Here is a 13,199-nt window from a genome sequence, read left to right as displayed (position 1 = left end):
ATTCTGTCCATGGGTGGCCAGGAGGATAGGTTTCGTTAACAGTTGAGATAACACATATAGGAAGAGAGCAAGTTCAGTTGTGGGAATAAAGTAAAGCATGTTCTGAATTAGGTGTGCAATACTTGTGAATCATTCACAGGGAGAGACTCGCAGCAGCTGCAAAAGAAAGGCTGGCATGAACATTGAGATAATCCTCAATGGGTGGACGTCTGTAAGGTTTTATCACTGACTTGTACAGTAGAAAGGATTTATTTCACTTACCAGATGAAGCCTCAGTGCTCCACTTAAAAATACAAAACTATTAGCACTTAAAACAACATTAATTACTGTCTAGCAGAGCTCTCCCTTGGTAGATGAGGTAACTAAGTCAGCAGTGAGGCATCAGAGGGCATACTGTTAATGTGTGTGAGACTCTGTCTAGATTCCTTTATACATACTCTTCTCACAAAATACAACATTTATTGCCATTTCAGTGACTTCCACAACTCAGCAAACACTGAGCACCAGAAGTTGATATAAAGGACAAAATAAAATTTTAATAATTTTCAAACAGCTCACAGCATTAACTAACAACTCTCCAAACATATAGGAATGAAACAATTACGTTAAGCATGGAAGTTTTCATTGTCAATACGCAAGATCAGCATCTATACACTTGTCTGTTTCTACCCACAGAGGTCACCCATCTAATTGACAGCTTGAATTAAGCACACTGAAACAAATAAGAGATAAGCATTATTATTATTCTCTTATGAATATTCATGATTTATGTTTGTGTTATTATTTGCAAGTATTATATAAGATGCATGTAGGTGAAAAATCATTATTGTTGAAAGCCATTTCAATAGAAATCCTAACTAGAACACTATCACTTTTCTATTTTCTCAATTTTCCTATCTCAATTTTAACTTATTAAAATTGGGCTTAGGTAGTGGAATTTTTCAAAGCCTGACTTTGGAAGCTACTATTTCAAGATAAAAGTGACATTTACAAGTACAGTTAAGATGATCACTGTTTTGGACTGTGAGGTAAGTTAGCAAGATGGTGGGACAAGACTTTCTGATGCTCTTCCTCCCATAAAATATCAGATTGAACAATTATCTACCCTAGAAATAACTTCACCAGGCCTAAGAACTCCAAATGAGTGATTACACAGCACATCTGTGTAGGCTACAGGTTAAGATACAATGACGAAAATCATATGCCTCACGTATCACCCTCTCTCCAAACCCAGGCAATGCAACTTGGAGACAGATGCCCTCTGCTTAGAGTCAGGATAGGGAACGAGCCCACAGACACATATGCCCAGGAAAATCTATGTGAGGACAAGATGAGCTCCCATTGCCTCAGCCTCTAGTTGAATTATGAGGACTGCACAGAGCTAGTCTGGTCCAGCAGCCCAAGGTTCTACAATTTCCCCACAACTCAGTCTCTTTTCCACTCCATACTGGAGTAATCTCAGAGCCTTAGAGTATAACCCCCCCCTAATACCAGCTCAGAGACAATGGTCTCAGTCCCTATGATGTCTTGGCCTCTAGACCTACTCAGCACCAGACCAACCTCCGTGTCCCCAGACTTCAGGCCATTCCAAGTCCCAGTCTATACCAGAACCAAAAGGCCTTCACATAGGAAAGGAAGTTAAGATACAGACAATGTGTCTTTATTGACAGAACATGCTAGAAATGCCACCAAAATAAAACAAAAAATCAGGGCTGATTAAATTCAGTAAAATTAAGGATATAAGATCAATATACAAAAACTAATGGTATTTCTCTACATTACTAGAAACTCTCAAAAAAAATCAAGTTCACAAGGTTCCACCAAAGAGGAATGTCTAGAGGTAGAATGGCTGTTGAAATGGGGAGTTTTCTTCAGAGATGACCACTACCTCACACATTCCAAAGTCAACTCAAAATTGATTACTTAACTGGATAGTCTGAAACCATAAAAATTTCAGAAGAAAACAGAACAAAAGGTGTTATGCTGAATTTGACAAAGATTATTCTCAAATAGAAAAACTAACATCACACCTAATTTTATTGCAAGAGTAGATTCCAAGAAAAAATACAGGAAAATGATAAATTGACAAATCAGACTGTATCAAACTAAATGCTTCCACTCAGCAAGAGAAGCAATTAGCCAAGTAACACGGCAAGTGCAAAGTGTGTAAACATAATTACTAACCATTCACCTGACAAGAGATTAATGTCAAGAACATGTAAGGAACTCAAGCATAAAATACATACAGTCCACTTAAAATGGACAGCACACTTAATAGGCATATCTTAAAAGGCATATAGGTCAAGATATATGTGAAAAAATGCTCAATGATAGTAATTGTCCAAGAAATGCAAATTCAATCTACAGTGAGTTGTGAACTCACCTTTGTTAAAGATCACCAATATCAAGAAGACAAGAGATAACAAGGTTTGGCACAGATTTGGAGAAAAGGGAATCCTTACAGTCTATTGTTGGGAATGTAACTTAGTTTAGCCATTGTATTCTAATTGTAGATAATGGCTGACGGTTCCCCCAAAGAATTAAGAGAACTGTCACATGATTCAACATATAATGAAAGAAAATTAGTGTGCCACAGCCTATGTGTACTTCCCTACATCATAGCACCATTCATAACAGCCAATACACAGTGTCATGATAAATGTCACGCACAGATGAATTAATGAAAAATAATAAATATATGCATTCATTTTCAATATTATATAATTATACATGTAACTGGAATACTATTTGGAAACTTAAAAGAAGCAAGATAGGGCAACCTGGAGGGCATTTTGAAAAAGCAAAATAAGCCAGACATAGAAGACCAATACTGCAAGATTTTACTTGTGTGTGGAAACTTAGAAAGTGAAGATCATAGGCCAAGATAGCAGGGAGCCAGGGGAAAGAGAGGATTCTGGTCAAAGCATGCAAAGTCCTATTACAATGAAAGGGTAGGTTTTTGAACTGGAATGTGTAACATGCTGATTACAGCTTATATGTGTTGTATATTTCAAGTTTGCCAAAAGGAGACTTTGTTTCCATTGCAGATATATTTTAACCATGTGAAATTATAGATAACTTAATGTAATCATTCCACAACATAAACATATATTAAAATATGCTGTGTTCCATAAATGCATATAATTACTACTTGTCTACTAAAATAAAAAGTAGAAAAGATTGCCATCTGATGTTTGACATAAGCTTGTGTTACAAATTGCAACATATAAGAGATTTACAAGTTTTCCATAGTTCCACTGACTATGCTCAAAACACATTAGACTTTGGCAAGAAGTAATGATCTGTAAAAAATGCAACAAAAAATAACAACAACAAAAAACCCCAAGATCCCATGAACTGGTAACAACAAGGGAAAAACCACAATCCAGAAGAAATTATCCTTAATTCTTTTACCCAGGAATCTGTTCTATATAGAACTCATCTACTGAAGAAGTAATCTGGTTAAGCACATCTCCTGGGTGTGTACTGGGACCACAATGTCACCAGCACTCAGGAACGGCCCTAATCTGCACAAGTGAGACAGGGATGCCTTAAACAGTAGAAAGTAGGAAAGAGGAGGACTACCTGCACAGCCAGGTTCTAGGTAATGCGCTCTTCTCTCTCTCCCTCTCTCTCTCTCTGTGTGTGTGTGTGTGTGTGTACATCTGTTATCACACCGTGTTAAACAAAGAGTAGCTCTGAGCCTGCTACACTCTAGTATATGTAGTCTCTTTTAATCAGATTAAATTAAACCCTTCCCCCATTTCTCTTTAGGGAGCATTTTCATTCCTTGGGCTATCTACTTTTAGATACCTCATTTTCAACTCTTCTCTTTATTCTCTATTTTGTAAGAGGAAGAAGTCAACAAGTTCATAGTTTCCTAGGTGAAAGTGAATATACTAAATTTCATTTTCCTGGGAATAGAACAGGGCTTCTGTCTACTGAAGTTCTATATAAACCACAATTAAGCAGTTTCATGAGGGGAACAGGTCACTGATATCGATCATGTTTAATGCAGATTACCTGGAAACATTGATCTTTTAAACAATACAAACTGAACTGTAAAGCAAAAGAGCATCTTGGTTTCATTTCCTATCTTTAAAAAGGATATTATTTAATAGCTAAATGTTGGTCTAGGCTCTCAAGAGACTGCAGTTTTGAATTTAAGTTTATTCAAGCTCACTAGAGGGGAAGAGGAAGTGTATGCAACCGAGTTACATTCTAGGTACTACAGCATTCGGTAGTATTGGAAGGAAACACTCGCTCAAATAGCCATATCTTACACCAATCCTAGGATACAACATTGACTTAGTTTAGGCCCATAGAGTGCAGTCAAGTATTAATGTATAATCAATGTTTGAGAAATTCTATGAATTTCTACACATCTGTAGTTGATGATTGGGAAATTCGTCATCATTTAAAACCCTGATTGATATGAAAAGGTTTTGTTTATGTATTTAAACATTGTGGGTTGAAGGGTCCTCTCTTCATCATGTGTGTTTAGATGGAGCCCAGCACATTCCTCCAATCCACCACATTACCAAGTGCTATAGCCAGAATTTACAATGGAATTATGAAAGCAAATCTTGGGAAGGTTTCTTGGAGTAGGACTACAATTATATTAAGTGTGCATTCACATGAACAAAGACCAGAATGTATCATTTAAATGTACAAGGTAACGTTGGACATGCTGAATGGCAGGTGCCTTTTTCATTTTGTAAAAGTGCATTAGTGGTGAGACAGGGCAAATCCAGTGAAAATTATTTAAATCCCAGGTACTTACCGTTGTTGGGAAATAACGACTAGTTTTGAATTTTTTCATAGCCATTGAAGAGGTGTAAGTGCCCAGGAACAGGATGAAGGACATGAGTGTGATATCAGGAACAAAATCACAATTGTTTCCCACAAGCTTGCCTCCGTATTTCAAACACTCCTTCTTTGACAAATAGGCCCAGTCAAAGGTAGCATTGTGGTACTGAAAATAATGAAACAAGAATTTTTTTTTAGAGAACACTGACACATCTGAAGCAGCTTTCCATACTTGATGGGATCTGGAGGGACTGCACTAGAACCGCCTACAACAAATCTGAAGATAACCACTGGAGAATGTAGTAACCTGATGAAGACTTACTAGAGTGACAGGGGGTAAAGAGGCCAGCGTTACAAAAGCCACAGTGAGAGGGATGCAGTGTGGTGTGCACTTTGTTCTTCCAACTTACAATCAGCCATTTGTTCAACAGCAACAAACTATAAAGTCCTTTCCTGCCAGCCTTCCTGTAGGTCAAATGGGATCCATTAATATCCTAACCCTCAAACTGGGAGACTCCAGAAACACCTCTATTGCTCACAAAGCACTCATTTGTGTGCACTTAGGACCACATTCACCTACCTTATGGTACCAATGCTCTAAAAGTCGTGGAAGGTAACTAACCCACATCCTAGTGAGCGCACCCTAGTGACTGAAGAAGTGGTACTATCAAAGTGTGCATGCCCCTGGCTTCTCAGTCGCAAACCTAATACAGCATTGCATTTTCCTTGTCAACTCCAGGTCAGCACTGGGAACACCACGAGGGGAATGGCTGTGATCCCTTTGCACCCCTTCAGCTGTGTGGGAGATCTCCAGTCCTGTGTTCGCATGATCTCAAGCACACAGGTCAGTTTCAAGTGTTCCTGACCTGTTGTCAATTCTGTGCTTCTTTCTGGCAACTCCCCCAATTTTCTGATCTAACACACATGAGAATCTTCCCGTTAGTGTCATGGGTAGACCTGTGCACCTGCCTCAGTGCCTATGCAACCACACCTGACGGCTTCTCTGCAAACCGCCTTTCATCATCCAACAACCACATCAACAGTCACTGCCTAAGCTACTTGCTTCTGCTCAAAGACGGGAGCGGCCGTGGAACAGATTGTCTTCCAGAATTCCCCACCGAATCAGGCTGAGGCTAAACTCAGCTGAGACACATCCTTGTTCACAATTTTCCTGGCCTGAACTGATTTTCTTGATGAATTTTGAGGCTCCCTCTCAGCTAGTGACACAGAATTGAAGTTCCTGCATTAGAATCTACTTCTAAAGCAGTAGTCATTGACTTATTTTACTTACAGGGCAACTACAAGTTAATGGCCTCTAAGTCTCAGGAACTTTTTCTAGAACCTAAAGTCTAAAGGAAACCACTAAATTTTCTCACCCTTAGTATTCAACAGTGCAGGGGTGAGTGCACCTCCTGTGCTAGTCAATAATTCAGGGGTGAGTGCACCGCCTCTGCTATTCAACAGTGCAGGGGTGAGTGCACCGCCTCTGCTATTCAGCAGTGCAGGGGTGAGTGCTCCTCCTCTGCTATTCAACAGCGCAGGGGTGAGTTATCCTTCTCTGCTATTCAACAGTGCAGGGGTGAGTGCACCTCCTCTGCTATTCAACAGTGCAGGGGTGATTGCTCCTCCTCTGCTATTCAACAGTGCAGGGGTGAGTGCTCCTCCTCTGCCAGTCAACAGTGCAGGGGTGAGTGCATCTCCTCTGCTATTCAATAGTGTAGAGGTGAGTGCACCGCCTCTTCTATTCAACAGTGCAGGGGTGAGTGCTCCTCCTCTACCATTCAACAGTGCAGGGGTGAGTGCTCCTCCTCTGCCATTCAACAGTGCAGGGGTGAGTGTTCCTCCTCTGCTATTCAACAGCGCAGGGGTGAGTGCTCCTCCTCTGCCAGCCAACAGCGCAGGGGTGAATGCTGCTCCTCTGCCTAATGGTTTTCCGTGATAAAATTATTTGGTGGCTCATTCCCCTGTGGAAAAGACTCTCTATTTCTTTTATTTGAGTCTTATTCAATAATTAGCCTTTAAGTATGTTGGTCTTGCTGTACATAGAGTATTTGTTCATACTGTGCAGCAATAGCTGTTTCCCAGACATTCTCTGCTTAAATGAATGTCAGTGTGGTTAGTGGAAATGACTGGATATCTCATCTGAGAAGGTTTCTAATTGCTCATAACTTGCATCTTATTGGGTTCCAGGCTAGGAGGACATTGTATGATAATGAGAATTATTTGGAAATACTCTGCAAAGAAGTGTGGAATGGCAAATTTCTGTTGTCTTTTAAATGAAAGAGTTCTATATCAGCTCAAATAAATCAACAACTTTTGCCATTTTAAGAATTCTCTTGATAACAGTGGTCCAGTCTGGCCAGAAATGGAGGAGTTTTCATAGAGCTCAAAAGACAAAATGCCTGTCCAAGGTAATAAAAATCAACCCTAGATCTTTACTTGAAATATTTTCCTGTTACCTCCAATTGTACACAGTTGTTCTGCATAACTGCTTTTATCGAACTTGGCAAGGTGATTAATCATGCCGTGTGTGTGTGTGTGTGTGTGTGTGTGTGTGTGTGTGTGTGTGCGTGTGTGCGTGTGTGTTTTGATTTCCACATATGGATGCCTTCAGGAAACTAGAGCAATGTTTAGAGGTCATAATTGATAACATATTTCTTTGCTTTAAAATCAGCAAAACTGTGCCCTAATTTCACATCAGCAACATAAAATCAGCAGAGTCCCTCTCTATAGCCGGAATTTCCCCAGGGATGTAAGATACACTGGAACAACCCCAAAAGGAATTTTTATCCATTTCCTCAGACAGATTCAGGTTCCAGTGAAAATGGCACAGATACAGGTGCAAAGATAGACAGTTTATCTTCCATTAGTTATTTCAAGATGGCAATGTCAATATTGTAAAAGTACCAAATGAATCTGTTATTGTTGTCTGAAAAAGTTAACCTCCAAATCTCATCTAAGGTCTCACACATAAAAACATTAGGCAACTAGAAAATATCTTAACACCCGAAACATTTTCAAAATAAAAAGTTGATGACTTTCATAAAATCTACAGTGTAGCTGACCATCGGTTCAACTTAAAGATCACAGAAAACACATCTCTATGATTTGTGTTATTTCTGCTCTTTCATATAAGTTGATGTTAAGTGAAGGTTAATTCCTTAAGACTTCAGATAGAGTCTACACCATGAAGAAATACATACAGAGCCATGGTTATACCTGAGTCCAAGTCACCATTGTCTGCTGTGGGTTAATTCAGGAGGCTCAGCATCTCATGCCACTCACTGTCTTTTATCTCTTTGCAGATGTTTCTTACATCTATGGCTTTTATCTTTCTGGGCTTATGCAACATACTCTCTGGTCTTTATGAATAGGACAGACACATGGGAGTATAATCTCAAAGAATCTATGACTGTTAGAATTCTCACATTACCTCTTTTTTCTCAAGATGCTTACAATTTTGCATAGCAGTTATATTGCAGCCCACCCTCAATGATTACCGATATGAATTTGGAAGTCCTTAGAAAGATGTCTAACAGAGCTAGAAGAGATGTAAAGGTTTGAGACATCAGTTGCGATGAGCTGACCTGGGAGTAATGGAGCAACAGAACTACAAGCATTCTGAGTGAAAACGTGGAGAGCATCCAGAGTGCCAATGAGGGAGGTGAGACACCACAAAAGGCTACTGATGGATCACAATGATAGGTGAAAGAAACACAATGGGCTGAAGAATAAGTAGGAGTGAAAAGCTGTATTAGCAATTACAGACTTTTTAAAACAAAATACAGCAGCAGAGGATACTCTAGATTATAAGAACATTTGCAAGGCTTTTAAAGATGAGTTTCTCAGGGACAGTAAACATAAAAGCTGTTCATAGGGGATGAGATAATAAAACACACCCAAACTCAACTACTTGTAGAGATGAAAAAGGAAAAGGGAGTAGTGAAAAAAAAAACAGACAAGTAACCAAACAGACACTGGTTGTAGCCTAGGGCTGGGCAAAATCTGCAAATGATAAATTATACAGCCAAAGGACCAATAGGATTATGCACATAGCAGTACAAAAGAAAGAGCAGAGCTCAGTTTAGGGTATGGCAGGCACCAAGAAGCCCTGTTGACTGTGTGAATAAAGCCCTTCATCAGGCTCCAGTAAGGGGCATATCCAAAGAAGAACTGTGCCAATTTGTCAGTCCTCTGTGCAGAGGATACAGTTAAAGTGAACATTCAGTTTAAAATGGCGAGATAAAATACAAGATGCTCAGTTAACACTCAACCTTAACTATGTGTAAGCATTTTCAGTGCAAGCATGTCCTATGCACTATTCAGAACATACACTAAAATTATTTAATATTTTCCTGAAATTCAAATGTAATTGAATATTCCTTATTTTGTTCGTCAAATCTGGCAATGTTATTCATTTGATAGGATATTTTGAATAACAACAACCAGTAGAGATTTTAAAAAATTCCCACCAGGAATTCGAGAATGCAGTGAACCCAAATAAACGTGTGAACTAATATAAGCTTAAAGGGAGTAAGAAAGATGAAAAAAAAAACCAGCAACAATGTCTATAATTTCCTTAGAGGAATAAAACATTTGCTCAAAAAATTGCTTAATAATATAAGGTGGTTTAAAAAAACAGTGTAAGTGCATGTTTATGAGAACAGATGAGGAAGCCAGATATTACACTGAGTACAGAGAAGACAATATTTGCACAGAGTCCTGAGGTATCAGGAAAAGCAGGTTAGCAAAGCTAAGAAATAACAGGGAATGAAGCCAATGGATGAGGAAAATGAGCAACAGATTTGATGTGCATTTCTTTTTTTTTAATTTATTTTTAAGTTTAAATTTAGATTAGAAATAAGGTTGCTTCACAAGTCAGTTCCAGGTCCCTCTCCGTTTCCCTCCCCTCCTCCCATGCCCTCCCCCCAACCCCCCCAATATCCCCTCATTTCCCCAGGGAGGGTGAGGCCCTCCATTTCTTTATGCGTCGACAGACACACGGGAGAAGAATTAGATACTGTGAGCAGAGACGTTCACATGAAGACACAGAGACCCCTGTGTTAAGAACAACCATGCTCACCATGGAGGAGCTATTTCAAAGTGGTCATCTGCAGTAAACTACAGTGTGTAAAGGGGGTAGCAAGGGAAAAGGTTTCTAAAAAGAGAAGCAGCTGAGAATTTCCAGAAAGAACAATCTCCTGAAGAGACATCAAATCAGTTTTCTGCATCGCATTTTCAAATATACGAAGTGGATTTGACAATTCTCAGAAATACAAGGATTTTCTTAAAAATAAAGTTCCATATTGTCCCCTTCCCCCAAAGTAGCAAACATGAGTGCATATATGAAGTTTTCTACAACAGATTTTTAAAGTAGGAACATGTGTGTCTTTAAACATATTTAAGGATAGGATGGTTTTGACACCTAACTTTCTCAATGGGAGAAAACCATAAGAATGCCATGTATAAGAACATTAATACGACATTCAGATTCCCATGAAAATGAATGTTAACTCCCTGACTCATCCTGAAGGTACATCAGATCAAACCACTATTGCTGCTATGTCAAACTGTCCAGTAGAATGATGTGACTATAATAATTCTTAATCCTTGCTTAAGAAACTCTCCAGTATAGACATTGTGAATTTCATTGGGTAGTATAACAGAGTAAATAAATAATAAAGATTTACACTCTTCTCCTTCAACACACACAGACTGGTAAAAGGTGCTCTTTTAGGTATGATTGACAGTGACATTATACAGAAGCTTCAAGGAAAAGTAGCTGATCTTCTCACTTAGGGCTTTTCCCACCATAGGCAGGCTATATTTGCATAATCTCCAATCTTACTTTATCATGTACAGCATATATTTGAGCTGCAGTTCTCATGAAATACTGAAATATAGTGGTTATTCTGCTCGTGACTAAGATTATTTCTCTGAAAAGTTGAGATTATTGCTCCCAGACAGACATGCAAAGCAAGCTAGGTAGTTTGTAAAATCAGAGAGTTTAAAATCCACCAGAGATGAGGACATAAAGACATTTAAATAAACTGAACTTTGAAATGTTACAAGTCCCTCATAGTAAAAGACACCCACTGGGCAGCAAGTGCCGGATTCAGTGTCTTCTTGAAAGGAATGAGGCATCTGCCCTCCAAAGACCAGGATGATCTTTCTTCTCTCAGAAAGCTGAGAAGTCAACAGAACTATCCCATAGGGCTTCCTGGGAAACAGGAACGGTTTATGTCTTGATTGTGACATAGAGCATGCCACTGCAAACTCATCAACGTGAGCTCATCTGAGTCGGGTATTAAAGGGATGCCTCTGAGGAACTTAAAATAAGGACAGAGAGGAATCGCGTGCAAGGAGCTAATACTAAGCAATTCATTCAGTCATCTCTGGGGATACTGATGTTACATTTTGACACTGAGCTAGAAGCTGAAGCTATTAGATCCTATCTCATTCAGACACAGTATGCCACCAGCTGCAACTCCTCTCAGAGCCTTTTCTTCAGCGACCAGATAAAGAATTTGTTTGCAAGGTAGAGAGAAGTAACCAGCAAGGCATCAATAGGAAAGGGGGCAGAGGTGAGGATAAAATAATTACAGCAATAAAGGAAAACACCAGAAACACTGCCCTAGTCCTCAGGGAAGCTTGTCTGGGCAGTTCCCATCTGTCTGGAGGCTGGAATGTCTCTCTTCCCTGCCCTTCCATCTGAAACATGCCCACTGCACAGGGCAGCTTGTCTTCATGTTAATGAGGATGAAGGGGATGGACCTTCCCTCCTAGGGCCTTAGGAGAAGAAGGCTCACTGGCTAGGGGCAGCACGTCACCTTTACTGCACCTCTCTCATAACTTATGGATCAAAACGAAATTCAGTCCTGATGGCCATATGTCCCAGGAGGAGTTCAGGGAAGAAGAGCCAGTATGCCGCAGCACACAGAGGACTTGTGCCTCTCTGAAGTAATGGCTTCTCCTTCGCTAACAATCACAGTTACTGAGGGAACACAGGCCAGTGGAGGGCAGAATATCTGAGGACAGTAACACTGGCTGCGAGCAGCAGCTCTGCTCAGGACCAGCTAGCTGCAGAACTGGCCCCTGCGGGACCTGGAAGGCTAAGAAGCAATGTGAAAGCAACTGTCTTTAAAATCTTTATTTCAAATAAACATTGGTTTTTATCAGCTTCTTTTTAAAAGCACAAAAAGAATTTTAACTAAAATTCTTTAAACCTAGAAGAAAGCATTTCCTCCTCTATTTTAGGCAAGTTCTTCTGGGTTGGCTGGTAAAGAAACTAAAATCTGAATTCTTGTACAGTGACTTTCAACATGTAGATATATTCCTACACATAAACAGACACACACACACACATATTCACACATACACACTCACTGGCACACACATACATATACAGATACACACACACACACTCTCTCTCTCACACAGTATGATACAAAGAAATAAAGACATAAAGTTCGAAAGGAGTCAAAGAAAATTCTAGCAGTAAGTAATGAAGTCAAGAAAGCCAGAGAATACAAAACAAGAGAGAAACAGGGTCCTGTGAGAACTGCCCAGCAAAGACACGAACAGCATCTCTGAAAGGGATGCTGTGGACACTCGCCACACAATATCTGCAGAAGTGTTCTGGTCTCCTGAGAGATGGGCACTCTCTCAATACAAGGTATTATGTTTTCTGTCTTTGTAACTGGGAGATTGATATTCTTTGGTCAGCTTCCATATTTGGAATAGAAGGAATAATCAGAAGCCTGAGACAGCTCTTTCCCCATTTTCTCCAATATAAAAGTTTTCTCCCAGCATGTGATCTTCCATGCAAAACAGCTCGTTTTTAAAACTTAGTTCAAGTGCCTTAAAGGTCCTTGGTTACAAGCCATGGGAAAGGACACGATGTGATGGAGACTCTGTCCTTTCTAAGTAATGGGGGAAATGTCCGGCAACTGGCATCCTTAGAGAAGGGAGAGCAGTACCAATTGGTCAGCCAGACAAATGCCTAGTCAGGCCAGAAATAGACAATATTAGTTCTTGTTTCCCAGCATTCTCACTGCTCTTATAGAAATGTTTCAAGGTCACAATGAATGGGATCTAGCATTAGACTCTTTAAAAAGGTTTAAAAAGTAATGTTATATGGGTAAATGTTGGTTTCACGTCTTTTAAAGAAGATGAAAAGCTAACTATAGTGATGACAGGTTAGATTTTATTTCCTTTCCCTCTATGTGCAATTACAATCAACACAGCTAAATGGAGACCACATAGCACAATGCATAAATTATAAACTGTGTGGGAAGTTTGAAATATGTTACTTACCATGTCAGTAGAAGCAACTGTTGGCAGGTCTTCTGGGGCTAGTGTAGTATCATTAGATACTGAGAGATTAACTG

General features: G+C 39.6%; 1 protein-coding gene across 4 annotated transcripts in view; it reads right to left on the bottom strand.

Annotated features, from left to right (window-relative positions):
• Slc4a4 (solute carrier family 4 member 4) overlaps window positions 1–13,199 on the bottom strand; it is a 397,268-nt gene that overhangs the window by 50,420 nt on the left and 333,649 nt on the right. For all 4 annotated transcript variants that reach the window (XM_040747371.1, XM_040747372.1, XM_040747369.1 and 1 more), the window contains 2 exons: window positions 13,126–13,196; window positions 4,784–4,975 (listed from right to left, as the gene is read on the bottom strand). In XM_040747371.1, the coding sequence (XP_040603305.1) occupies window positions 4,784–4,975; window positions 13,126–13,196 (263 nt within the window). The remainder of the gene's footprint in view (window positions 1–4,783; window positions 4,976–13,125; window positions 13,197–13,199) is intronic.

The sequence above is a fragment of the Mesocricetus auratus genome, unplaced genomic scaffold, assembly GCF_017639785.1.
Source record: "Mesocricetus auratus isolate SY011 unplaced genomic scaffold, BCM_Maur_2.0 Super-Scaffold_100006, whole genome shotgun sequence".
Lineage (NCBI taxonomy): Eukaryota > Metazoa > Chordata > Mammalia > Rodentia > Cricetidae > Mesocricetus > Mesocricetus auratus.
Note: the sequence above shows the minus strand (reverse complement) of the source record. Positions and strands in the feature narration are given on the sequence as shown.